The sequence below is a fragment of the Cucurbita pepo genome, chromosome 3, assembly GCF_057944985.1.
Source record: "Cucurbita pepo subsp. pepo isolate OVF chromosome 3, ASM5794498v1, whole genome shotgun sequence".
NCBI lineage: Eukaryota > Viridiplantae > Streptophyta > Magnoliopsida > Cucurbitales > Cucurbitaceae > Cucurbita > Cucurbita pepo.
The window spans coordinates 2,759,501-2,786,178 of NC_141800.1; the positions used below are offsets into that span (position 1 = coordinate 2,759,501).

General features: G+C 35.1%; 3 protein-coding genes across 7 annotated transcripts; 2 read left to right on the forward strand and 1 right to left on the reverse strand.

Annotated features, from left to right (window-relative positions):
* Window positions 1-584: 584 nt before the first annotated feature.
* DFC (DHFS-FPGS homolog C) lies at window positions 585-13,572 on the forward strand. Of its 5 annotated transcripts, XM_087122390.1 has the most exons (17): window positions 586-751; window positions 829-942; window positions 1,673-1,855; window positions 2,101-2,166; window positions 4,165-4,274; window positions 4,508-4,568; window positions 5,324-5,407; window positions 7,517-7,573; window positions 7,690-7,750; window positions 7,997-8,043; window positions 8,479-8,556; window positions 9,299-9,457; window positions 9,959-10,288; window positions 10,449-10,527; window positions 11,097-11,252; window positions 12,809-12,996; window positions 13,318-13,572. In XM_087122390.1, exons 3-17 carry the CDS (start codon window positions 1,712-1,714, stop codon window positions 13,375-13,377), a joined length of 1,680 nt encoding a protein of 559 aa, XP_086978516.1. In that variant the 5' UTR covers window positions 586-751; window positions 829-942; window positions 1,673-1,711; the 3' UTR covers window positions 13,378-13,572. The 5 variants fall into 5 exon arrangements, with proteins under 5 accessions (XP_023527438.2, XP_086978516.1, XP_023527436.2 ...); XM_023671668.2 differs by lacking the exon at window positions 829-942 and having other exon boundaries at window positions 586-755; XM_023671667.2 differs by lacking the exon at window positions 829-942 and having other exon boundaries at window positions 592-751.
* A 1,732-nt stretch (window positions 13,573-15,304) lies between these two features.
* On the forward strand, window positions 15,305-22,047 carry LOC111791322 (glycosyltransferase-like At2g41451). Its single transcript, XM_023672612.2, has 11 exons — window positions 15,305-15,748; window positions 16,198-16,347; window positions 16,452-16,504; window positions 16,896-17,004; window positions 17,080-17,214; window positions 17,373-17,417; window positions 18,450-18,637; window positions 18,830-18,971; window positions 20,705-20,751; window positions 21,223-21,310; window positions 21,417-22,047. Exons 1-11 carry the CDS (start codon window positions 15,413-15,415, stop codon window positions 21,714-21,716), a joined length of 1,593 nt encoding a protein of 530 aa, XP_023528380.1. The 5' UTR covers window positions 15,305-15,412; the 3' UTR covers window positions 21,717-22,047.
* A 573-nt stretch (window positions 22,048-22,620) lies between these two features.
* LOC111789768 (RNA-binding CRS1 / YhbY (CRM) domain protein) lies at window positions 22,621-26,390 on the reverse strand. The gene is made up of 5 exons (XM_023670451.2): window positions 26,141-26,390; window positions 25,264-25,403; window positions 24,666-24,999; window positions 24,058-24,459; window positions 22,621-23,228 (listed from the first exon to the last, which is right to left on the reverse strand). Exons 2-5 carry the CDS (start codon window positions 25,341-25,343, stop codon window positions 22,737-22,739), a joined length of 1,308 nt encoding a protein of 435 aa, XP_023526219.2. The 5' UTR covers window positions 25,344-25,403; window positions 26,141-26,390; the 3' UTR covers window positions 22,621-22,736.
* Between the last annotated feature and the right edge of the window lie 288 nt (window positions 26,391-26,678).

The window sequence follows — 26,678 nt, forward strand, 5'->3', positions numbered from 1 at the left end:
ATTTCAAAAGCATTTTTTAAACATAGAACCAAGTATTTTTATGTTAAGGGTATTTTTTAAATTATGTTAAAAGTTTAAAGTAGTTCCGAGTTTAGCAAAAAAAAATATTTAAGTGATACACTTTATTGATGCTATGACTAAGAACGAAGGCTCAGTGGAGGCTTATACATCCCACAGTTGGCACCATAAGAACTTACTCAGTGGAGGCTTATACATCCCACAGTTGGCACCATAAGAACTTATGTTCAAGTTGGACAGTATCATATGGAGATTCGTAGTTCCTAATATTTAATTACTATATTATTACTAATAAATATTTTAAAATTATTTACATAATAAAAAATCAAATTTATTATTATTGAATTGTTATTGGAATATATTTTAATTGTATGGTACCAAAAAAATGTTAAAAAAATTCCGTAATAATAATTATTGATTTGGTGTAAATTCAGTCTCTTTATTTATATATTATTATTATTATTTGTTTACCGGGAGGAAATTACATTTTTACCCCTAAGTTAAAAAAGACGTCAAATGCCCATGAAAATATCAATATTTATGGAAAAAAAAAACGGAAATTTAACCATCCAAATTTCATCCTCAGACACCAGTTTCAACGACAAAAAAAGTACGGACATATGTATATTATATTGCTCCAGATTCGGATTCTTGCTCATGGCGGCTTCGCGCTTCTAATCTCCCCAATCTGAGTGCAGCCCTTACTCCAGTTTCTTCGCATTTCTGCGTTTCTGTATGTATAACTCTTACTTTTTTTTTTTTCTTGCGCTCTACCTGTTCTTTCTGTGATTTTGTTTGTTCAATGTTTAGCTTCATCATCTACTTTACTGAATCGGTAGAGGTAGAGGTGGAGTGAGATGGAACTGCTGCTTTCTTATCCCTATCAGTCGATGCTTCGTCTTGTAGTGAGAATTTGAAGAATAGGTTGAAACCTAAGTTTGAATTTGTACTTTTTTCTTGTGATGTGCAAAATTACTAAGGTTTTGTTTTCCAATCTAGCTTAACAACACACAATTCTTCTTCTTGTTCTCATTATTGTTGAATATTGATTGATTTATAATCGGCGCCTTTGGAATTTGAAAGCATTTGATCCCACTTCAAACCACTGGTCTCTAGAATAATGGGTTAGTGGTCCGAAGTTGTTCCTCACACAATCTCATTCTCAAGATATTGAGTTTAGAAAGCCATCTATTCATTAGAGCGTTAGCACATGCTTGAAGTTTTTCCCCCCTGCTTATCTTTCTTTAAACGAAACCCAATAATCCCTTTGGTAAAGCCTTCATTTCTTTAGTTCTTCCTTTTCTCTACTTCATCATACTACATTTTTCTTGTTGTATTATAAATTACCAATTTCTCAATATTCCCTATGCCTTGCCTCCCTGATGCTTGCACTTGCTCTTAGGTTCCAAAATACTATTACACTTTAATGGGCCTTGTGCTTTAGAAAACCCTGGATGGAATAGAATATCTTGGAGGCTATTCAGTAAAGCACCATCTCTTTCCTTCTCAATTCTCCTCTCTCACCTCTCTCTTGTTTTGTGAGGTTTGTGTACTCAGAAAGATTTGGTGTCTTCTTTGGCACTTCCTCAATATGATTTTTGATTATTGATTTCGAGTTTCCGAAAATCTTATTTGTTTTTCAATGATGTGATAGGTTTCTGAAAGGTATAGAGGCTGTTACTTGGGAAAAAAAATGAGAAACAATTTGCCTCAGTCATCTTCCTATGAATCTGCTCTGGAAGCACTTTCGTCCTTGATAACACAGAAAAGTCGTGGAACAATGGCTCCAGTAATCAGGAGCAAGACAAAATTAGAAAGGATGAGAAAGTACATTGAGGTAACTCTTCTGACATCAGACTCTAATGAAGAAATCATGAAAGTAAAACGTTTCAACATTGCTGATCTGATATTGTGAATATGTGATAAAAAATTTGTTGGTCAATTATTTAGCTTGATTTCTCTTTTTAAATATTTACTATTGTCACAATAGAGAAGAGTGGAAATGATCATTTGAGTTTGCCTATCATACTACTTGAACCACTTTATAAAGATTAAATCACAATGCTTATGTTTCTTTTGCAGATTCTAGACCTAGTAGAATGTGTAAAGAAACTAAAAATTATTCACGTGGCTGGAACTAAGGGAAAGGTATTCTATTTTCTACCTTTAATATTGCTTATACATATTGCAGGTGAGGAATAAAACTTAGGTTAGAAGATCATTGGAGTATAGTTTATTTCATAACCTCTTTTTGCCTCAATCAATGAAAATTTTATGTTATGGTATTTATGTCTTTATAAATGAATGAAAAACAAATTTTCATCAAAGACAAATGAAAAATCCAACAAAAGAAGCCAACTAAAAAAGAAAGAAAGAAAGAAAGAAAGGAAGGAAGAAAGATGATAGGGAATAAGCCTCCCGTGTGTTTTACTTGTGCTCAAGGCAGTGTGAGCTACCCGAACAAGATAAGGAAGGAGCGAAGTAGTGTAAATTGCAATAAAGAGCATGGAGGTGTTTTTCTAATTTTTTAAGTTTAATCCTAATTTCAATTTTTTGTGTAAGTTCTTTAACATAATGTTACTGTAGGTCACATATGGGGAAAGAGAGTAAAAATATGTACAAAATAGCATGAGGTTAGGGTGGGAATAGTTTCAGGAAATAGGTAGGGGCTACTAGCTTGTTTTACTTCTTTGGGGATTTTGTATCCATTGTTAATTGAATAAGTTGAGTCTTGATTAGGAACTTTGATGGGGGAGGTACAAAATGTTACTACCTCATAAAGGACCGTTGATGTAGCAAGAGGATTTAGAATGCATGGTCTCTGATGGTGTAGAGGGAGGGGAAAAAGGCAAACAGTTGGATATGTGATGGTTTTGGGTGTGGGGCAGTTGAGTGTAGTCGCTAATGTTTGATGTAAAGAATTATGAAGTGGATAGATTTTCGAAGCCTAACAATTCAAAATCTACAAGATGAGTAAAGAAGAGAGGAAGGGGGTGATAGTGATAGTGTTGAGTATTTCTGGATAGGCTTTAGCATGGTATTGCCTAATTGGAAAATGTCCGACTGAATAATATTTAGACCACGTTTCAATTTATAAAAAAATTATTTATGTTTTCCTGTTTTGCATCTCCCACGCTAAAATGAGGGGGAAAAAAAAAAACTCTTACTTTCTTTGCACCTCTCGCTTAAGTTCTAGAAGGCTGTCTCACTCTTTAAAAAACACCCGGGAAAGTATTGGTTGGGGACAAAGAACTTGAGGGGCAACTCTTGTCTGTCTTTGCCTCACTTATTCCCCATCTGTTTGTCCGAGACCGTTCTTGGAAGGTTTAAATTGGTGTTCCATTTTATTTCATTAGGGATAGGTATGGGTTTGAGACTCCTTTTAGTATGAAGGAAATCAAGAGGGCGTTTTTTTAGCTTCGATGGGAATAAGGTGCCTATCATGAGCTTCATTATGGCCTTCTCTAAGGAAAAGAAAGATATTAAGGAGGAGGAATTGGTTGTGGTTTTTATTGAATGTGATCATGGTCACTATGAATGAGACTTATATAGAACTATGCATACCTGGAGAGGGACTTTGCACTTTTTAGTCTCTTCATGATCTTCTAGCACTCGAGATGAATTTTTCGCAATCCTCTAAAGCTAGGGTTTGGATTTTGGTAATATTTCATACTATCAATGAAATATGTGTTTCCCAACAAATTCTTCTCAATGCTTGGGTTTTTTTTTCTTCTGTTAATTCCTCCTGTAATAAATTTTGTTGGTAACATTTCATTATGTCAATGAGAAGTATCATTTTTTTTTGTAAAAAATGACATGCTATCCATATTCATTTTGCATTCATACTTTTTTCTTATCAATACAATGAATGAGTTGGCTAGTTTTCATGCTACAATTTTTTACATTAGTTTCGTCAAATAATGGAGCGAACTAAAAATGTATGAGAAAATTTGTGGGCCAAAAGATAACTATATTGTGATGGTTTAATGGCTCTCCAAAGTAAAATAAATAACTTTTGGTCCATCATTCATATCTTGCTGGTGCAGAAAAAGGAACATCAATACCTGGTTAAAGAATAAGCAGGGCCTCAGTATTGCAGTATTCTTTAATCCTCTTTTCATTTTCACCTGATCTGTATGAATTCAGGGTTCCACATGCACCTTTTCTGAAGCAATTTTACGGGAATGTGGTCTTCGAACTGGACTTTTCACTTCCCCTCATCTCATTGATGTGCGTGAGAGATTTCGTATAAATGGGTTAGTGTTGAAATATATGTTGGTATTTAGCAAAAAACATGTCTCATCTCACCCATCCCTCTCTTTCTATTATAAAACACAAACATCATGTACGTGTGACACACTGAGAAATTATTAGGAAGCTCTCCGTTTACTTATTATTTTCAAGCTCATTAACTTTGTTGAAGTTGTATTTCTTACTTTATCTAATATATATATTTTTTTTACAATCTCACTTCGAATGGAACAATCAGATTGGATATATCAGAAGATAAATTTCTGCATTACTTCTGGGCATGCTGGAGACAATTGAAGGTATTGTTGCTATTCCTTACTTCAATTCGATTCTCTTTGAAAGGCATTTGATGCAGGCTCTAGCTAAGCTTTTTTGCACGGTCATGATTTATAAGAATTACAATGAGTATATACATCATTTGCATGTCCAGATGGTTTAGTCAACTGTAGATGTACGGAAAAGTATCAAACAAGAATACTACTTCTGCCTTAACCAACTTACCCACATTGGTACAGATCCACATACAATTGGTCCAGTTCATAATCTCTTTCATCCTCTTTGATTGTTGATGAAATGTTTTGATGAAGTTTCCAAGACAAAAACAGAAAAAAAGCTAACTTGTTGAGTTTATTTGGAATTGACGAGTCAGTCACTTGTGAAGGAAGATGCACATATATCAATCTTCTAGCATTTAGGAGGAGTGCGTTGGAGTAATAGTTGGAAACAGAGCTTGTGAAAACTTCAATATTTGAATAGTTCAATGATTCAGTTGAATTATGTGTGAATAATAAATTGATATTTTGTCTTATACTGGCTGAGATTCTAGCTTGTGCTTCAATTTCTTACTTTCTGTTCCTTACATGGCATAGCTATCTCTGGTGTATTTTCGTTTCCTAATTTTTTGGAACAAGAAACAAAATTTTCATTCATAGATGAAAAGAAAGAAAAAGATAAGGGTACAAATTACAATTCAACGATGTGTGTGCCTAATTTTTCTTTTGCCAGTATGCAAACTACAACCTTCAGTTTTGTGATTTTGGGTGTTAATTTGCAGGAAAGTGTTACAGAACATCTGCCAATGCCTGCACTATTTCAGTTTCTTACATTGTTGGCTTTTAAAATATTCATAGATGAAGAGGTAAATGACTTTAGTTTCAGTTAATATAGCTCCTATTTTAAACAGTCTAGGGGTAGTTGCAATGATTGCTTTCATTCCCTTGTTCTATTTTTGCAAGAACTTATGATTTATGCAAGAATTGAACATCATGAATGTCATGGACTTTTAATGTCATAGCATGATATATGAAGGATCTTTCGTACAATTCACTATCTTCTGTTACTAGCTTCTCTATTCCTTTCCAATATATTATTATGAATGGTGAAAGAATAGAGACGGCAGAGAAGTAGTCCTCTGCAAGCTTAAATAGGTTTCTTCAAACCTATTAGACTTTGTCCTCCCAGAAACTAATATGGCTTAGTGTTCTTTGGCATAAACTTTCTTTGACTTGGAAGAAAGCCTCGTTTCCTGAAGGGTGTTTGACTCGTTGATTTAGTCTGTCTCAGGTGGGATTTTATTATAATTTCTTTGTCGTTATGAAAAGGATAAAAATAAAGCACCAAAAGCCAAGTTCATTTCCTTTTCTTCTTTCAATGCACCATCTGGTGACCTTGCATCTTTAATGTCCATTTCTTCTTCTTCTTCTTCTATCATCATCAACACTTTGATCAATGTTTGTATATATATATATATATATTTATGTATCTATAAACTTCAAATAACTCTCATGCTAAAATTTTGTTTTAGCTTATGATAAGTATTTATGATGCAATGCCACATGTTAAAAATTTTGAGATATATCCAAACTAACGTCTTGCCAAAAAGGATATTTAAAGTCAATTATGATGCAAAAACACTCTATTTTAGGCAGAGTGCTCTGTTATTTTTCATTCATTGAGTTGGAGGAATCCATAGGAGGCCCGCCGAGATGAAGAAATGGCTACTGCTAAAAGAAAAGGGAGGTCCACCTGCCTACCTAAGAAATCCGAGACCTGTTGTAGGAGAGAAGCAACTTGATTGATAGGGAGAGGAGTTTGTATAAATTCTTTTGAGATAAGTGAGATTAAATCTTGGATTATAGACTTTGGTACACTACCTTAGTTTGGATGTCATCTACATACACTAGAAGCAGTGTAGTCTTGGATTATAGACTTCGAATACCATAAGAATATTGTTATCGTTGGTTGCTGACTTAAATTGACAGCTCTCACTATGCGATGTGAAGAATACATTCCTTTATGATGATCTAGATGAGCAAAACTACATGAGTACTCCCCCAGGCTTTGAAAAAACTCGAGAAGTGTTTAGACTGAGAAAAGTCAAGGAGATCACTCTCTTTATCAAAAGCTAAGAAGCAAAGAGAGCTACAATGCTTCTAGTGTATGTAGATGACACCATAGTCACTTCAGATAACGAAGAAGAAGAGATTGAACTTGGGGGAAAGTGATGAGAGAATTCGAGATTAAAGAACTTAGAAGGCTAAAGTACTTTCTCTGTATTGAAGTCGCATACTCAGCCCAAAACATCTTTATATCACAACAAAAATATGTGATGAATTTATTGATGGAAATAAGAAAGGGCAAATGTAAACTTGCGCTAGTGCCAATTGATCCGCATAAGAATTTGGAAGAGTCAAAAGAAGAACCGGTGAACAGAGAGATGTGCTGGAGGATGGTGGGGAGGCTTATATATTTAGCTCACACTCAACTAGACATAGCGTACTCGAGTGTATATTAGCCAATTTATGCACGACAGACAAGAGTCTTTCATTATTAGGGACAAGTTTGGAATTTTTAAATTATAAAAAGAGTAAATATGTCCAAAATTGCTTCTCAACTATCCCACCATTTAATATAGTGTAGACGTGTTTGATAATTGTTGGCTAAATGTACATGAGTGTCCAACACGTGTGGTTTATTGAGCTTAATAAGTGTTTAACATGTGTCCAACAAGTATGGAACTTATATTCATTTTGTCAACTAATGATTTTCGTAGAATCTACTTGTTCTTTTCCTACAAAAGAAGCTCCCTCACAACCAGTTAACAACGTTTTAAACCTGATCAATTTGAGGATTAGTTTTTCTAAACATGTTCAAGTAACTTGGATTACAGAGTTACATCCTTATTTTCCTTCTTGTTGGCCTTTTCCCTTTATTTTTCATTATGGAATTATTGATTTTATCTCAATAGGTTGACGTTGCAATTATTGAAGTTGGTCTTGGGGGAACGTACGATTCAACAAATGTGGTATGCTCTGCCTATTAGAATTGGTTTATTCCAAAAGTTTTTGAGATTGAAAACTAGTAACTATGAAATCTTAAGATTAATAAAAATTGATTGATCAATTGGTGGTTATTGTGCAGATAGAAGAACCTATAGTCTGTGGCATCACTTCGCTTGGGATGGACCACATGGAGTTATTAGGCATATCTATCTTACTAGTCATGATTTTCTACCTTAAGCTTTTTGGTTAAAATTTTTTAATGTTAATTTTCGGGGAAAACCATTCAAGCATGAGATGGAGATGGCTTGCAGTATGAATGCTTGAAACAAACTAATGCTCCAATTGTTATAAATCTGGTTTGAGCATCAATGCAAAACAAAAAATGAATTACCTGTGAATTTAAGTTGGTTGCTTCGACCAGATTCTGACAGTGACACATGTTTCAGGAAACTCGCTAAGCCAGATTGCTTCGCACAAGGCTGGAATTCTCAAGGTACAGTGTCAATGTAAGCCTTTGCAATAACATGATTTTTTATTTTGTTCTAAATATGACCACCTAGGACAGGCTCTCAATGTATATCTCTGTTTGGGGGGGAGGGGTTCCCTCTACCCCTGCCATTAGGCTGTTCTTGTCCTTTTTTTGGAATATACCATTTTGATGTTTCTTGTAAAAAGAAAAATAAATATGACCACCTAGGACAGCATTCTTTCTTAGTTTAGAATCACAGTTTTGAAGAATGAAATGCACTAATATTGCACCAAGTGTTATGCATGGCTGTTGCTTATTTTTCTTTAGTGGATTAGTGCAATATTCTTCTTTGAGTATACAAAATTGCAGTTTTAAGAAAAACAATATAAAGATATTTTGTGCCATGCTTGATTTTTACTCGTATTCTAAGTCAGCTTCACATCTTGTATCCATGTAAAGCCTCGAGTTCCTGCATTCACAGTACCACAGCTTCCAGAAGCAATGGATGTTATCCAGAACAAGGCACGTGAGTTGATGGTAATTTTCTTCCTTTCAAGACAAGATTCAATGCAACTCAAGCCATCTTTGGCTTATAAGCAGCTTCACGATTCTCGAGTTTGCATGTTAATACTCATGAATTTTGAATAAAATCATGAAATGAATTTCTTTTTCAACTAGATTTTTGAGCAAACAATTAAGCAGTGAAATACTTGTAGAGCTTTCTCTGAAAACATTCAAGAATCTTGTAGTTAAGAGTTTTAATGCATGTTATAACAGTGATAAAAGCCTCGTATCATTGTGTATTGGTATTAGTAAAGCCCAGACACATTGATCAGCATTTTGTTGAATTTTATTTGGTTTTATCAGAAGAAAGTCCTCCAGGTTAATGCTTGTCGTGTTCTCCTTCAGCACTTTACTGGATTCTACTTTGCGCTCTGGTTCTTATTGTTGTATCATGCATGAGCTCCAAGCTATTTTGTAACTATGGTTGATCTTCCATGCACACCAATTGGAGATCTTCTATGTAACTCTTTGATATCCCCTTATACTTCTGTATTTCTTTTATTCAACGAAATCATCAATAAAGCCCAAACATAGCTGAAGAGAATTTCATAGAGATAGGCTAAAATTCTACTTGCGGTAGTACAAGTTCAGCTTTCAATACTTCAAAGTATTAATAGAAATGTCTAGAATATACAATGTGCACATTTTATGTGGGGTTATGAAAACTCATGATACGGAACTTCATTGGACATTGACCTATGCTTACCGATTGCAGATCCCATTAGAGGTAGCTGAACCGCTTGACCATACAAAGCTAGATGGATTGAAGCTTGGCATGTCTGGTGATCATCAGCTTGTTAATTCTGGTCTTGCTGTTTCCCTTTGTAAATGTTGGCTTCAGAGGACTGGAAACTGGGAAAGGATGTTCCTAAATGTTGGTCTTATCTTCATATTTTACTTTATGCTTGACATGACGTTTTTGTTGATGGTTTCTTCTTGAATTGTTGGTCGTGGCATTTAGGAAATGGGAGATTATAGTGACTGGAGGTGTTAAGTTGCTTGGTCTGTTCTTCCCCCCTCCCTGTTGACATGCGTGTTGTATATAATGCATGTGCTTCACCTGCCATACGTGCATGCATCCCCATTTATCAGAATGAAATTTGGATGATATCATAAAATGTGTTATGCGGTAACTATTTTATCTAGGAACTCGAGGATTTTGTGTCTACTCTTAATCAATGTTGAGTTGATCTTTTCCCTTCAAACTGCTGCAATCTTCTTTCTTCTTTCTTCATTCTTCCTCTTCCTCTTCTTCTTCTTCTTCTTTTTTTTTTTTTTTTTTTTTTTTTCTCTTTATTATTTTTATTTTAAAATTTATGTTCTAAAACATAGATATTTAAGCCATTTCACTGTATCTATCTTGTGCGAAAATCAGGGTTTCAAAGTGGCCAAAATACCAGATGCATTTCTTAGAGGTCTTTCAACAGCAAATCTTTCTGGGAGAGCACAGACAGTTTATGATTGTTATGCATCATCATTTAATTCTTCAACACAGTCTGAAAACTCGAATGGAGATTTAATATTCTATTTGGATGGAGCTCATAGCCCAGAAAGCATGGAGGCTTGTGCTAACTGGTTCTCTAGTGTTGTGAAGGGAAATCATAAGTCGTTACATTTTTTTAGTGCAGAAAATGTGGACAGAGATTCGGGAAATGATGATGTAAAAGTCCTGCAGGAAGCTGAGTCCACAAAGTTGTCAAAGCAGGTAATTTCCACAATTAACATTGTTCTGTGGCATTTGAGATTTCTTTTCAGCGTTACTGATGAATCCCTCCCATTCCAGTTTTTTACTTCAACTTATATTGGTGACTTATTAAATTTTGATGATGTAAAAGACAGTTAAATTAATTTTTCCTGGTCTGTAGATTCTCCTATTCAATTGCATGGAAATGAGAGACCCTGAAATCTTATTTCCACGACTTGTGAATACATGTGCTTCCTCAGGTATTATGCTTGTACCCTTGTGTTTTTATTTTTTTATTCGGCTTTTATCAACCTAAATAACCCATAGATAGCAGTTATAATCACAATCCAATTTTTCTTCCCCTTACGCATAGGTGTACCTTGAGCCATGTTTTCCTCCACTTATGGTGCATAGGCCGGGGATTGAAATCTTCACAAAAGACATCCGTCGTTTTTCATTAAGATATATACATAATATGAACTTTTTCACTGTAAAAAAGCTATGCAACATGATATATTAATGATGTCATCGTCAATATTGCACATAATGCACGAAGATAACAGAAGTTGGGGATTCTTCTTTCGGATTAATGGCTGATAGAATTTTAACACGCCGATCTATTTGTATGTTTAACAGTGGTTGTTCTAAAGTAGTTTTCGTTTTCAGCAGCACAATTTGAAATCTTAACATCATAAAAGGTGTCCTTCTGTTCATTATAACTGGAAAAGTGGTTAACAGGGATGCTCTCATTGATCTTACTTTCAAGTCAATTTTTGCCGGGTTTTGAGATTTTGAACCCATTTTTCTGACTTCGATCTTTCATCTTTAGGTGTTCATTTTTCGAAAGCCCTTTTTGTCCCTACCATGTCAACATATAGCAAAGTCTCTTCCAGTAATTCGGTGACTTCGTCAGATATTATAAACAAGGACTTGTCGTGGCAGCTCAACCTCCAGAAACTTTGGGAGAAGATTATGCATGGGAAGGGTATTGTTCCTTCTCTTTTTGCTTCAAGTCGCACAACAATTGAATATATTATGTTCGTTCTTTGTCTATTTTTCATATGCTGCAGTTATAACTGTCATGCATACTCCACTGAAGTGGGGAATGTTTGTTTAATTCCAATCTGGCTGCAGCTGAAATACTTTCTATGAAAAAAGAGGTGATTAACAGAAATTCTTTGAATTCTTTCATTGGAATATAATATATATTGAATCGTTACAATGATCTGCAATATGAAATAACCGATATTAGGTGCAATTGATGGAGGGAAACTAAACTGTCAGTTCTTCAAATGAAATAAACCATTGATTAATAAGCGGTAAGTTTTAGGCTGTAGCAGGAAGTAAGTTTAAAGCTTTTTTAAAATGCTTTGTTGAAGTAAAGCTTGGATTTAGGGATGGAAAATATGTAGAAGTTATAGGTCTCACTGTACTGATTGCATTATTACAAAAATGAGAAAATAACCGACTTCCTTGGGGAAGTTCTTTAGATGGAAAATCTAAATTTCTATCGAGAAAAGAAAAATGAAAGAATACAAAATGATAAAAAAAAAAAAAAAAAAAAAAAAACCCACAAAAGGAGTTAAACCACCTGAACTACTATACAAATAATGAGCTCTGATCCAAAATTGTGTGAGACAACGGATAATTACAAAAGCTCTTGGAGACTAATGCTCAAAGTCGAGGAGAAGCATTAAAGCTGGCAATAGACTACACCTCTTCCTAGGATTTCCCAATTGCTTTAACAATCCTAATATTCCTCTGAATCCAAAGGCTCTGCAAAACAGCAAAAAAAAAAAAAAAAAAAAAAAAAAAAAAAAAAAAAAAAAAAAAAAAAAAAAGAAAAGAAAAGAAGAAGAAGAAGAACCCAGCTTTCCACGAGATCTAACCCTTATCTCAAAGTGATAGATGCAAAGGAACCTCCTCCATTATATAACAACAATCTATTTGCTTGCTTGAACTGCTTGCTTTCCCCTATTTCTTCTTTCACGAGGGTTTCACTTTTGAGCCAAACAAACACCTAACAACTTTTAAAAACTCGCAGACCGAATGTGATGATGCAGCAAAGTAATGGTTGGCTGTGCATGATAACCCTCTTTGAAGTTTTTGTATTGCTATAAAAAAGTTGCAACTCACAGGCAAGATAATTATACTTAGTTCCCTAGAACTATACTTATATCTGATCATGCAGCAAAGCAATGGTTCTAGAACTATACTTATATCTGATCATGCAGCAAAGCAATGGTTCTAGAACTATACTTATATCTGATCATGCAGCAAAGCAATGGTTCTAGAACTATACTTATATCTGATCATGCAGCAAAGCAATGGTTCTGTTACTCAGATTCCACAATAGCAGTTCGTTGGACACTTTTCATGGATGAACAGCATTATAAGGCTATTGATAGCTTAATGCTAAATTCATGGAGGCTTTCCTTTTGTAAATGGTGGTTTAATATATGATTCAACTAATGATTTATGGTTTAATTGTTTTATTTGAATCTTGATCGAACATGGTTGTCATCTCATCTGCTTCTGCAGAACCAGATTCTATATCCGAAAAGGATCTTAAGCTCGACCACGAGCGAGGTTTGCCTCCTCTGTATGAGGACTTTCACTCAAGTCTGTCGGATAACAAATTCAGTGGCAGCGCAGTGATGCCTTCATTGCCATTGGCGATAAATTGGCTGAGAGATTGCGTCAGAGAATCCCCATCCATTAGACTACAGGTATGAGATATTTAAATCTCACTCTGTGAATGGCTGTGAAATTTCAGTTCCGTGATATCTTCTTTTGACCTTTTAACTCTGTTAATTAGTTTGTTCTTAAGTTGGGGATAGTCATAGGGTGATAGATATTTAAGTCATTCATTTGATCTTATTTCTGCCCTTTTCTCCATGATCAGCTTTTACTTTGTGCTTAGTTGAGTTCTTCAGAATTGTAGTTCATGCAGTTCATTATGAGTGCTGTTCTAAAAAAAAAAAAAAAAAAAAAGGAAAAAGAAATCAAAATGTAGTTGTTTACTTGAGCAAATTTTGTGATGAATTCAGGTTCTTGTCACTGGATCCCTTCATCTGGTAGGAGATGTGCTCAAGTTAATAAAAAGGTGATGTTAGATCAACTCTTCTGATCTTCTCCCCATTGTTAGGGATGTGATATTTCAAACTTCCTAGGATCGCCTATCTGTTGGGTCACTTTTTGTTGGTTTTTATCTCACAGTTCATCGTTTTTCATTCAGTTCATACCTCAATAAATTAATTGTGGTAAATTTTATGTTATTTTCTGCTAGTATCTTTGGTACTCCATTTCCTGGTGCTAGATTTTTCTTGGAAGAACAAAACTTTCCTTTCTTTCCAGATACAAATCATTTTCATTCTGGTAATTTAGTCTTCATTTGTTCAAGTGTCTATGATGGTAATCTTGTAGAACCCTTTTTTTTTATGTCTACATGAGAAAATAGGTTTGAAAACTGCTAAATTTGGTAACAAGGTAAAAATTATTCAATTAATGAGGTAGCAAGGCTTGGATTAGGAGATTCGTGAACTATTTGAGCAAAAACATACCATATCGTAGAAACCACACAAGAATTCCTATACCGGAAGCTTTAACTTCCATTAAACCACCATCAAACATCAATCCATTTGGATTCTATCGAGGTATTAAACCCTCCTATGTCCATGCCATGTCATTTACAGACTCCATACTGGATAGTGAGTGTATGATCCAACCCTTGGCAAGCCACACTGTACTTATAAAACCCATTTCAAAGGAAGTCGCCTAAGACACTCATCTCGAAACAGTAGGTAGTGTGCATTAGGTGAATATTTATCCTTACGTTTCTAACACTCAATTTCCAATATGGTCAACTTTTTTCCAAAATTGGAAGTGAAATGCAGGAGAAATGGTTGGCTAAACAAAGATATAGAACAAGAAAACCACCAAGAAACAGCTCATAAACACGTCAAGAGATCAGAAAAACATGCTTAATGAACAGCAAGAATACAAACTAAATGCCTTAAAAACCTTTGAAATAGACAAGAAGAATGAACAAGACTCGTTGACAGAATAATATTAAGTTTCTCTTTCTTGTACCTTCCCTTGTGGGAATCATGGCTGAATGGGCATGCATTACACTTGGCCACCCTCCCATTAGACAAACATATCGACCATTAATGGAAACATAATAAAATAAATACGCCAACGAGAGTCTGGAACGAAGGCGAAATTTGAATCTTTGACCATAAAAGCTTATTAATGCATCTTCGATTGGCTATCTATATCTGTACATACTATGAATGAAGGCTAAACTTTCTCCCGTTTTTTCTTTTTTTATTTATTTAAATTGTTATAAATATATATTTTTTCATTATTAATTTAAATTTTGGAAAACAAATTTTCTTTTGGTATCTAGGTTCTAAGTCTAGTTTTGGTTAGGTCAATATGTTTCAAAATGCTATATTTTTACTCGAAATTTCAAAACATAGATTTGAGTTCAGTTTTCATTTGGTTCTTAAATTTGTGTATTTTATACTTTTAACCCGTTAATTATCTAATTAATTTTACTATAATAATTACAAACCTAGTTTCTATTAGAAAGTGCATTAATATACGACATTAGTTTAATAATTTTTATTTATTAATAAACATTATCATTAAAGACGAGGTAAAAGTATAAATTTTGAAACTCAAAATTAAGGTTGAAAATATAATATTTTAAAATTTAGAGACGTAAGAAATTATCCTAATTAAATTATTTTTTATTGATTGATGGGAAGATTTTTATTGATTGATGGGAAGAAATTACTCGAAAAAACGGCTACTTCTTGTGTAACATGCAGTAATTAGTTTTTTTCTTTTTCGAAGATTTACCATATGAAGAAATAGATAAATAAAATAATAATAATAATAAAAATAAATTAAAGAGGAGGAAAATAATAATAATATTTTTTGAAGCATTTTAAATTCGTAATTGTATAATAAAGAAATTATTAAAAAAAAAAAATTGAAATCGGCCATTAACACCTAACGACAAAACGGTTCCTTCTTCCTCCGGTCGTTCGACTTTCTCCCTCTCTAAATTTCTATTACTCTGTGTGTGTGTGTGTGTGTGTCGATGCGCCAAACAGTCTCCTTCTGCAACAACACATGGCGGGTCAATATTCCCTGAGACCCAATTCCTCTTCTACTTCTCCTTCTTCCTCTCACATTCTTGCTTCTCGCTTGCTTTTCCTCTTAACTCTTCTCCCCTTGACTCTTGCTTGCTTCGCTTTCCTCCTCCAATGGCGGGGCGGCCTCAACGACCCTGTTATCCGCTGGTCCCCCGATCAGCACCAGTTCCCCGGTATGTCCACTTCTGCTCCTTCTATCCCCTCTCATTCTTCCCGTTCCGATTGTGTTGATCTTCTTGGTCGGAGCCATTCCCCTGCCTTTTCTTACTACCGAGACTGGAAGTTCGACTACGGCACGGATCTGAAGCCCAAGGTGAGTCTTTGTTCTTTTACTATAAGTTATTTTCATGCCTTGTATTTTTCTGGCGGCAATTTATATGATCTTGTTATGGTGGCCAAATTCTTAGTCGTCGGGTGTAGGATTGGTTTTTATTGTCTTATGTTTGTTGGATCCCGTCCAATTCCCTCGTTTTTTATTCGAATGGATGTTCTATTTGATTCTGACGAATGCAAGCTATATATATCTATTGGTTTCGTTTAACTATAGCGTGAGGCGCTGATGATGTGCTGAGAAAATGGAATTTTTTTAGAATTTCGATCTTGTATGTGAGTTTTCTCATGTTTTTTATTAGGATTGTATAGTACCTTTACCTTGCTAGTTTGACAGCTTCAGGGAAAGAGATCTACTCGTTTTCGTTTTCGTTGCCGATGAACACAGACTGCTGTATTTAACTTCTCGCTCTGAAACCTTCTACTTATCAGATATGCATCACAACAAGCACTTCTGCTGGTTTAGAGCAGACTTTACCCTGGATCTTTTTCCACAAGGTCATTGGAGTTTCGAACTTTTTCCTTTTTGTGGAAGGGAAGGCTGCCTCCCCAAACGTATCCAAAGTTTTAGAATCCATTCCGGTGAGCCATTTTCTGTGCTGTGCCTCCACTGTGAACTCAATGTTAATTAATTATCTTTTGTCTTCTGGAGTTGTCATCTTCAAGTAAAACCTATTTGTGTTCAGGGAGTAAGTGTTATATACAGAACGAAAGAGCTAGAAGAGCAGCAAGCAAGAAGGTCAGTATTTTTTTTTTATTTTTTTATTTTATATTTCAGATATGAATAACCTTCCTTTCCCTTCCCTTTTTATTCCCTTTAATGGTTGATTTTAATTTTTTATCTTTTATTTTCAAATCCTGATAGCCACTTTAATCTTTCCACAAGCTGATTGAGGAAGCTAAATTATACTCTCTACATCACCACCCATCAAAATATCCTGTGTTGTGTCTGCACAAGCAGAAATAAATGAAAACAATAGACAACCCACCATTGCCTTTGTTGTGTGGCTCTATGGAGATTCTTCTCCATTTTTTCTGCTTCTGAATTCTCTTCTGTAAAACACTTTTTTTTTTCCAGAAAAAAATGATCTTTGACCATTTTTTATTGATATTATTTGTTTGAATTTTAGCCGGATTTGGAACGAGACATGGCTGTCAAGTTTCTTCTACAAACCATGTAATCATGAGTTGTTCGTGAAGCAGTCTTTGAACATGGAAATGGCTATTGTCATGGCCAGGGTATTGTATTTTTATTTTCCATACAGCTTTTCAATGTGAACTTTTTCAATGATAATTAAGTTTTTTATTGAACAGAATGCTGGTATGGATTGGATCATCCATCTGGATACTGATGAACTAATGCACCCTGTGGGCACACGGGAGTACTCATTGAGACAATTGCTTGCTGATGTGCCTGCAAATGTTGATATGGTTGTTTTCCCGAATCATGTGAGTCAAGTAACTCAATAAAGCTTTCTTCAAGATCACTCCATATAATTGTCTCATCCAATGTCTTTGCTTTGGTGCTAAGAAAACTACATGAACTTTATCTCCTTACTTTAAGTGGTCATTGATGTGGAGGATATATTGGCTGTATTTTGTTTCAGGAGAGCAGTGTTGAGCGAGATGATGTAAAGGAACCTTTCAGCGAGGTATAAATATTTCATATATTTTGTTCAAAGCTATCCAGGGAGTGCTTAACTAATAAATTATTGTTGTAACGTAGTGTGGAGCCAGAAATTCTCTATTAGTTAATTACTTATCAGTTGTTATTGAAAAAAAACTATAAGCTTATGTACTTACTTGGTACTGAGATTTTAAATTGTAAGCGGCTGTTTGAAGATAGTTTTATTTATTAGATTTCTATTTCTTTGGAAAGGAAAAAGAATATATATATATTGATACAGGGAACAATTCAAGTTATAGAGTTTCCCTGGATGGTTTATAAATCGCGGAAAATAAAGCTATGTTTTACTATTAGCAAATGTTTACTTTTTTTTTTTTTTTTTTTGTTTCTTTTCTCTAAAAATTACTTTCTTAATATTAAGAAAAACATAAAGTTAATGTTTTTGTAAAGTTGTTTTAGTAGTCGTGATTGGAGTTATAAGAAATGTGTTTTCAAACAGTTTTCTGAAGGGAATAAGTTTAAACCATGGTGGCTACCTACCTAGGTGATTGTAAGAATACTCGAGATACTCCTTTTTGGAAAATTGTCTGATCCTACTACATTCTATCGATCTTTTATCCAGTGAGAATGGGCGTTTTGCATGTAAGTAGTCCAAGCATTTGTGGATATTAAAAATCTATCTAATAAATCAAACTTGAAAGTGAATTGCAGAAAAAACACACACAAAAAAGACACAATCATGCCCTACCGATTTCTTCTGTTAGTAATCTCTCACACTCTCTAAAATTTCAAAGCAGAGGCTCCTCTTTGTGATTAATGGATTCACATGGATTCAGACCTAGTCTCATTACGACATTTGCATCTTGTTACTTTTTTCTGTGCTTCGCCTTCAATAGATCTTCATTTTCTTGTTTAGCCTGTTATAGAATATTTTAGTTTGTATCTCTATGGAACAGAGAAGAGTCTGGGTAGAACCATAAATTCATAGGCTGGGATTGCTAAACCATTTGTAGTTGAACCTGGCCAAGTTCATTGTTAATCCTTTATGCTTGTTCAGGTATCGATGTTTAAAAAGAATTATGACCATCTCCCAAAAGATATATACTTCGGTAATTACAAAGATGCACTCCGTGGCAATCCAAACTATTTCTTGACATATGGAAATGGAAAATCAGCTGCTCGGATTCAAGACCATCTTCGTCCAAATGGCGCACATCGATGGCACAACTACATGAAGAATCCCAAGTATATGTTATTATTTTATCTTTTTGATGTGTACACACATTTTTATTTGTCTTAAATTGCTTTTATGTCATCATTTTTTTATTAAGCAGTATAGCTAACCATTACTTGGATTCATAGGAATCTTTATTTATTTATTTATTTATTTATTTTCCCCCTTTTTTCGCTAAATGCTTATGTATTTAACAATGATAGTGAGATAAAATTGGAAGAAGCTGCTGTTCTACATTACACATACACTAAATTTACTGATTTGACTTCAAGACGTGATCGATGTGGCTGCAAACCAACAAAAGATGATGTTAAAAGATGCTTTATGTTAGACTTTGATAGAGCTGTGAGTTCCACTACCCTCAGCGTCCCCCCCTACTGCCTTTTCATTTAAGTTGAGCCATTGCAATTGTTACTTGTGCTTCCCTAACTCATTATGTTGTTTATTTTTAAGTCTCGAAACTTTGGTATGTAGAGACAATCTAGACTATTTACATGCTATTATAGATGGAGGATTTGTATATATATTCAGAATGATTTTTTAGTTATGATCAAGTTAGTTTTAAACCAAAGAAGTCCCACAATGGGGAGAGAAGAATTAGCCTTGACAAGCCATCCTTAAGCTTAATAGAATTGGAAAAAGATCTGTCGTGAATCCCATCAGATATGCTGAGTGTATATATATACTTGAGTGGCATCCCTATTTACCTTTTTTTCTTTTTCATTGGAGTCTCATCTTCAATTGGATGGAAATGGAGAAACTTAGGGGTTGGATGAGAGGAAGGGTTTGCACTTGGTGCATGGGAGGTGGTCTCTAGGCCTTTGGACTTGGGGGTTTAGGCATCAGGAATGTTAGGACAAGAAACAACCCTATTGGCTAAATATATCTGTCGGTACCCATTGGCACAGGGTTACTGTGATCAAGTCCTTGTCTCATCCTTTTGAGTGGACCGATGAGGGGTTAAAGACACTTCCAAAAACCCGTGGAAAGCAATGGCATTTGAATTTCATATTTTTTTCTCTGTTTATTCATAATTGACATTGGGGACAAGCAAGATAAATACATTTTGGGAAGACATGTGGTTGGAGGATAAACCCCTCTGCTCCTTGTTCCTCATTCATATTATTTATCTTCCTTCAGGAACCACTTGGTTGCTTCAATCTTTGGTCAGATGGATTTGTTGCCTTCTCCTTCCTTGGGTTTCCTTCATTTGTTGACCTATAGGGTAATGTCAAATGTCTTGGCTCTTCTTTCCTCCCTCTCCTTTTTTCACCTTTGGTCAGGGAAATGTGATTCCCACCTTTGAACTCCTAACCACAAAGGTTTTTCATATAACTCTTTTTTTCAATGCTTGTCCAATCCTTCCTTGGTGGGTGGTTTTATTTTCTCCTCAGTTGGAAGGCGGAAATTCCCATAAAGGTGAAGTTCTTTGTGTGACAAGTTTTGGATGAAAGAGTTGACACATTGAATCGAATCTTTGCTAGAGGTTTTTTTGTAGTTGGACCTATTTGTTGTATTCTTTGCATCGAAGAACCTGAATCATATCATGTCGAGTTGTGATTTTGCATGAGGAAGCGTTCAAGGTGTTTAGCCTACCTTTATCTTTGTTAGCCCCCGGAGTTCCGTGGAGGTGTTTGAGGAACGTTTCTTTCTTACAACCTTTTGTGTAAAAGGACATTTTTTGTGGTTGGCTGGGGTGTGTGGGCTTTGGGATACACAATATAATCTTCAGAGGACGGAGAGTTTTTCATCTACAAAAAATATTAATCCAATAAGTTTTGACTTATTGTCCAATCTTTTTATGTAGATGGAACGACTCTCTTTCTATGAACAAAAACTTTATTACCTTGTTTTCCCCATGTATTTTGAGTACACAAATGTGGGCTTATCACTAAAATTTTCCTGATTTTCATAATAATGGGAGTACCTATTGCTCTAGGATATATAACATGAATTCCTGATTTTCATCACCCTTTTTGTGTACATAATTATTTAAATTGTTCATTAAATCATTACTGTTCTTCTCTATTGGATTCTTGCCGATGATGAATGACATCTCCACACTGTATCCTTTACAGGCATTCATAATTGCTTCTACTGCAACAGAGGAAGAAATGCTAGCCTGGTAATTATTATGCTCAATAGTATAACTTCCATCTCCTATTTCGTTGTTTCGAGATATGAACCTCGTGTCCTGCAAATATAGAATCTTCACGAGTAATTTGGTTTGAATGTAATCTAAATCTCAAGGCTGTCAGAGATTGCACAGCGAGAGGATTAAATCTCAACTGAATGGGTCATCCCATGACTACTTTAGATTTTAATGAGAGAGCCTCCACTTAATGGTCAATGGATTGGATATTTCTTTCTTAAATAACAATGATAGCAAGTACACATAGTCTAGTTTGCAGGTGTTTCCATCGTCTCATTTCTGATGGTAGTTTACTTCCAAGTTCTTTTTCAATACTTCTCTGAATATTGGTCACCGGCAAATCCATTCTATAGATAATAGTTGTGAGATATCATGTCAAGCATTCGTTCCTACTGTCCATTATGAACTCTCTCACCTTATACTTCAGATTTCTGTCGGTTTTAGGTATCGTGAACGAGTTGTGTGGACTGATAAAGCACTGACCTTGAAACTTTTAAGAAAGGGTATTCTGACTCGCATTTATGCACCTATGGTGAGAATTGCATCTGTTTTTCATATTCAACTTGTAACCACCAAACACTTTGTGTAAAAGATGCACGGTGCAAGATAAACTCAAATGTCTTTTATTCTATCCACAGATCATTATTCAAGGATTGAGGAATTCTGGCATCTTCAGTTCTGTAATCTCTTCTGCTGTTCATCATAAATCGGCCAAAGATCAAGTCTTATCATCTGTGAAGATTAGTAACTCTTCTAGACCAATTGAATCCGGGGTTATATCTTCTCGAAAGGTTGGTATTATTAATAAGGGGGACTTTCAAGCAACTGCCAGAAGGGTCCTGGAAATTCTGGACGATCATTCTGACCTCTCAGCTACCCCGCCATTATCTCCGCCCAGCCTCGACGATGATCTTCCAGCTCCGACACATGAATATTAACCATCATCATAAATAATTTCCGTTATACACAGGCCTCGGTTGTAGGATTTAGGATTCGTCAGTCTGGCAAAGGAGGAAACTTTTAGCAAGAGGAGACTGATCTAGCCGTGCCATGAAGATTTTGAGTGTTTAATTTCTCATGGGGTTCTTCCCGGTCGATCACTGTCCAAGCGGCTGATGTACATTGCAGATTTAGATGTTACAGCCCATAGTGTTAGAATATTGTAGAGAGAGAGCTTGGATTTTGGATTTAAGATTACTGATTGGATGGATTTTCAGAATGGGATGCCCCCATCTTTAATACAAAAAAACAGCAACAATTTACAGTTTATGTCCCAATTCATATTCATATTAGTTAATTCTGTTTTCTTTCTGCCTAATATATTATTTGGTACGGTAAATTTTGATCTTGACGAAGATCGATTTAGTACCTACAATCGTAATGCATAGTTACTACTTTTTTGAAGTTAGAGATTCAAATCATCAACTCTAACGTTCACAGTACTTGACAGCTGCTAGGGGTTTACATGATCGAGGTTGGGTTGAGAGATTTTTTTGACCCAACCCAAAAGTTTGGGTTGGTTGGATTGGTAACCCAACCCGAAACTTTTCACAACCTAACCCAACCCTCTAGAAAAAATGAACCCAACCCAACCTTTATAGTTTGGGTTGGGTTGATCCGGGTTGTTGGGTCGAATGTACACCCCTACTAGCTACTAGAATACCCATCACATGCCCTTCCTCCCTTCAATACTTGAACTAAAAACAATTTCATTAAAAACAATTTCATAGCCTAGGATTCATCAAGATCAGGAGGTTTTCTACTTTCCTAACAACAAAATGAGACTATCTAATGAAATTGAAAGTTTTAGTAAAAACCAGGTCGAATTTTCCCATGCTGATATCATCTTAGAAACGGTTAGTTACTATAATTTCTGAAAATGTTTCGGTATGCATTTATGAACTGTTTTCATTGGATCATAGATCCATTGAAGTCGAACAAAGAATCAGGTTGCAGTCTCATGTCATTTTTATGTGTATCGGTAGTTCTTGGTTATGATACTCAAATTTGTTCTGGGAAGCTGAACAAGTGTTCATTGTGGTTGAGGACATCTCTCCTGTCTGAGAAAAACTTCCTTCGATCCTCCCATTATCAGAATCATCTAATATGTCACTTTCAAATTCTGATTCACTTGTAGAAAAGCAGGAATCTGCAAATTCTTCTCCAATCTCTAACGATTCGTCATCCGAAAATTCAGGATTTCGCTTGTTCATAACATCAGATGCTAAGCAAAGAGCAGCAGAATGAGAGTCTGTCATTTCATCGACTTGATGTTTCTGTGAGTTCTTCAATTTGTCAGATGGAAGGTCTAAGATGGACAATGGATTCCTATCATTTGGGTCACCATAAAGGGCAACATGCCTGTAATATAGCTCCAGTTCCTTTTCAGCAATGGCAATGAATCGGCGAACACACTCGAGGGATTGCTCGTACTTGGACTTTTCTAGTGCCTGCAAGGAGGGAAGCCATTGGTATGTTTTATTAATAATCAATTTCCTACAAACAGAATCCACATAAACATGAACATTGAGGTTTTAAGCATACATGCAGCAAACAGATTGAATAACAAAACAACAATACCATAATACAACTATTAAATCTAATTAGACAGACCAAGTTTAGACCAAGTTTGCAACATTTGGTATTTGCTGTTAAATGAAAGCTTTTCATACAACAATCTAATGTCAGCACGTTATTCTCTGATCAAGCTAATCTAAACATGAAAATGGAAAAGCTGCACTATTTTCTAGGTACCGACGCTGACAGCTTGATAGGAATCAAGCAACAAGAGTCAAAACTTGACAAACTCCCTGTGAGACCCACATCAGTTTGGAGAGGAGAACGAAAGCTTCTTTATAAGGGTGTGGAAATCTCTCCCTAGCAGACGCGTCTTAAGAATATTGAGGGAAAGCCTAAAAGAAAAAATCCAAAGACGACAATATTTGCTAGCGGTGGGCTTGGGCCGTTCAACTCTCCAAGTCTTTGAGAGGATTGAATTCTCCCTCCCACGTATTGACACTCCATCAATCCAAAAACGAGAAGTATATGCTTAGGTGAACCTCACACTTCTCTAACTTCAATACCATTACTTAACTACACAGCCGACTCCCACGCACATATTTTATGGTTGAAAAGCCAAATAGTCCTCGACTGATATCCTCCCTTACTATTATGTCTTAAATAAAGATGCACTGGCCCACGAACTTCGATTATAAAAAAGAGAAAGAAAAGAAAAAGACATCACATACATTAATGAAAACTGAAAATTTAAAAACTAACCCGTTTCTTAGACAATGTATCAATTGGTGACATAACTTCTGGTTGCACATATTCCTTTCCTCGATAGAAGATGATAGTATCATCACCAATTATCTGTATCGGGATTCCTCCACTCAATCTTGCAATTTCCTGTGCGTACTCATGCACTTGGCCAGGTTTACAAGGTTTGCAAAAAACTTTAACTGTTTCATGTTTCTTCCAATGCATGTGCATGTTTAAAATCACACCTCCAAAAACTCCTCTTCTTCCAATAGGTACATAATTAGACCTCTTTTGACCCATTTTCTTCATATAAAACCGTTCCTCTGCAGTCAGATTGTGTGGCTCCACCACAGGACCCTGAACTTTAGGAACTTCATACCGCTTCAATCTCTCAATCAGCAATGCTTCTTTAATCCTGGCCTGCAGCAAGATCTCTATAATTGTAACTGAAAACATATGAAAAATTTCCAACATCCATTAATTTGAAAACCATCTCGCTGTAGTTCAGCATCAGAACTAAGAGAAATGCTCATGAAGTAATTCTTTTTCTTTTGAAATGAGAAAACTTCGTCAAAAACATTAGTGATACCATAAAATATATAGAAACGGTTCTTTTCTTTACTGACCTTTTCAAGCTTGTGCTTGATTCTCTCTTCTGCATTTGAAAATTTCTGCTTTTTCTTCCCCTTTACACGCAGTTGACGAGGGTCTTTCTTATTTGCTACTTTCCTTTTCTGCTTCGCTCTCATTCGCTGCATCTTCAATTTTTTCTTAGTCTTCCACTTATCTTTTTTTGGAGGATCCACTTCATGTGTTTCAAACTTTGGTTTCCCTTGGGATATGACAAGATTCACGGAACCATAGCTTAAATTTCTAAATCCCAACAAAGGTTTTGAGATGTTCAGCAGAGGAAAGTTTTTTATACGAGAGAAAGTAGAGTCAGGAACCCCAAGAACAGGTCTGCAACAGAATATATGGTGTAAACACAGTAAAATTCAACCAGAAAATTCATCAACAGGTCTGTCTTTCAAAGTCAAATACAAGCCATTTTCTTCCAATCTCAAACCCAGTCGGCTAGGTTAAATTTTTTTTAAAAGCAATGGATCAACAAAGAAATTTATCACTAGAGAGGAAAATCTAAGGAAAAGAAGATGAAAACTGCTGTTCAAAAGTAAAACACATCGATAATATTAAGAAGATGGAGGAACCTTGACTGAAGAGTACCTGAAAAATGGTTGGTTCAGAGATGAAGACCTGAAAAGCAGAGAAGCTCTGCGAAGATTATGAAACAAAGATTTTGCCATATAACTATATTTCTTGTAGCATAGTTAGTTGTCACGCGACCATAATTTCATTTGAATATGCTGCAAAAGAAAAAGGAAACAATAAAGATAAATTTAACGAAGAACAAAGCATACTCGTGGAAAGTACCTGCAACTCGATAATTCAAAACAAGTTTGAACAAAATCCTTAAAAAGTTCTTATTTCATCATGTACAACTTTCAATTCAAAAACTTTTAAACAATAGAAATAAATTTATTTCATATTAATCAAATAACTTCATACATTAGCAGCTCCAATGCAATAGTTCCCAATTCAGTTACAGATCATACCAATGGGCAACAAAGAACTTGGATATCAGACCGATTCACCAAACCCTTACATACTAAACTAGATTGAGCGACACTGACATTTTGAAATGAAACCTGAGCCGAACCAACAACAATTACACACTCGTAGTCCAGTTAAGTGATTGGGTTCGATAAATTTCTGCTTTCTCCTATTTCATTTTAACTAGAACGGAAGAAAATTACATGAGAAAGAAATCCCCCTAGGCATTTCTCACTATAAATTTGAAGATGATTAATCAAGTTTTGTTCCCACAGTTTTAATAATCACTTGCAATATTTAACAATGAAACGATATAGAAAGCTCAGACAAAAGGTAATACCAGAAATTTCATCTCATTATCTTAACATTTCAGGGGAAAAAAACCACAAAAGATCCAACTCATCCGTTTACATACTCACTAATCAAAGAAAATCACAATTCCAAGTTCCTCGAACTTAAAAAGAAATTTAAAACCCAGAAAAACTTGTACCTGAGGATAGCGGGAATCCGAGAGACCAGCCGCGTGTCAAAGCAACCGACGGCGACGCTGGGAGAGAGAATCGACGGTAGTGTGAATGAGACTGAACCCTGCGCAGAGAGAGAGAGAGAGAGAGAGAGAGATCGATGGTGAGCCACGGTGGTGAGAATTGGTGCGAGAGCTGAACCCAAGCCAATAGGAGTCGGCTCGAACCGATAGCAAGTCGATTCTAGGTAGAGATGGAGCAGGGCGAGGTGGCGGTAACGTTTATTTCATTGTACATTTTCGCTAAAATTTTCATTTATTTTGGTTGAATTTCATTTTATAGTAAATATTTTTTATTTTTTTAATTTAATTTTTTCGAATAATATTTTTAATACATAATTTATTTCTTACCATATAATTTTTATTTAAAAAATCTAATATCACGTTCATAAATAAAAAATATAATATAATGTCTATAACATAATATTTAAAAAATTAAATTTTAATATTATAATATAATTTTTAAAATAAATAAAAAATTTACGTAATTTTTAAATATTATAAT

What these genes read in the sequence shown, in the direction of transcription:
- DFC (XM_023671668.2), top strand. Translation starts at nt 1,712, where the DNA reads ATGAGAAACAATTTGCCTCAGTCATCTTCCTATGAATCTGCTCTGGAA. An exon ending in CATGCTGGAGACAATTGAAG is followed by an intron (nt 4,569 to 5,323) that starts GTATTGTTGCTA and finishes GTTAATTTGCAG; the next exon opens with GAAAGTGTTACAGAACATCT. An exon ending in CGTACGATTCAACAAATGTG is followed by an intron (nt 7,574 to 7,689) that starts GTATGCTCTGCC and finishes GTTATTGTGCAG; the next exon opens with ATAGAAGAACCTATAGTCTG.
- LOC111791322 (XM_023672612.2), top strand. Translation starts at nt 15,413, where the DNA reads ATGGCGGGTCAATATTCCCTGAGACCCAATTCCTCTTCTACTTCTCCT. An exon ending in TGGCTATTGTCATGGCCAGG is followed by an intron (nt 17,005 to 17,079) that starts GTATTGTATTTT and finishes TTTATTGAACAG; the next exon opens with AATGCTGGTATGGATTGGAT. An exon ending in AACTACATGAAGAATCCCAA is followed by an intron (nt 18,638 to 18,829) that starts GTATATGTTATT and finishes TAACAATGATAG; the next exon opens with TGAGATAAAATTGGAAGAAG.
- LOC111789768 (XM_023670451.2), bottom strand. Translation starts at nt 25,343, where the DNA reads ATGGCAAAATCTTTGTTTCATAATCTTCGCAGAGCTTCTCTGCTTTTC. An exon ending in CTGAACCAACCATTTTTCAG is followed by an intron (nt 25,000 to 25,263) that starts GTACTCTTCAGT and finishes ATTCTGTTGCAG; the next exon opens with ACCTGTTCTTGGGGTTCCTG. An exon ending in TCAAGCACAAGCTTGAAAAG is followed by an intron (nt 24,460 to 24,665) that starts GTCAGTAAAGAA and finishes ATCTTGCTGCAG; the next exon opens with GCCAGGATTAAAGAAGCATT.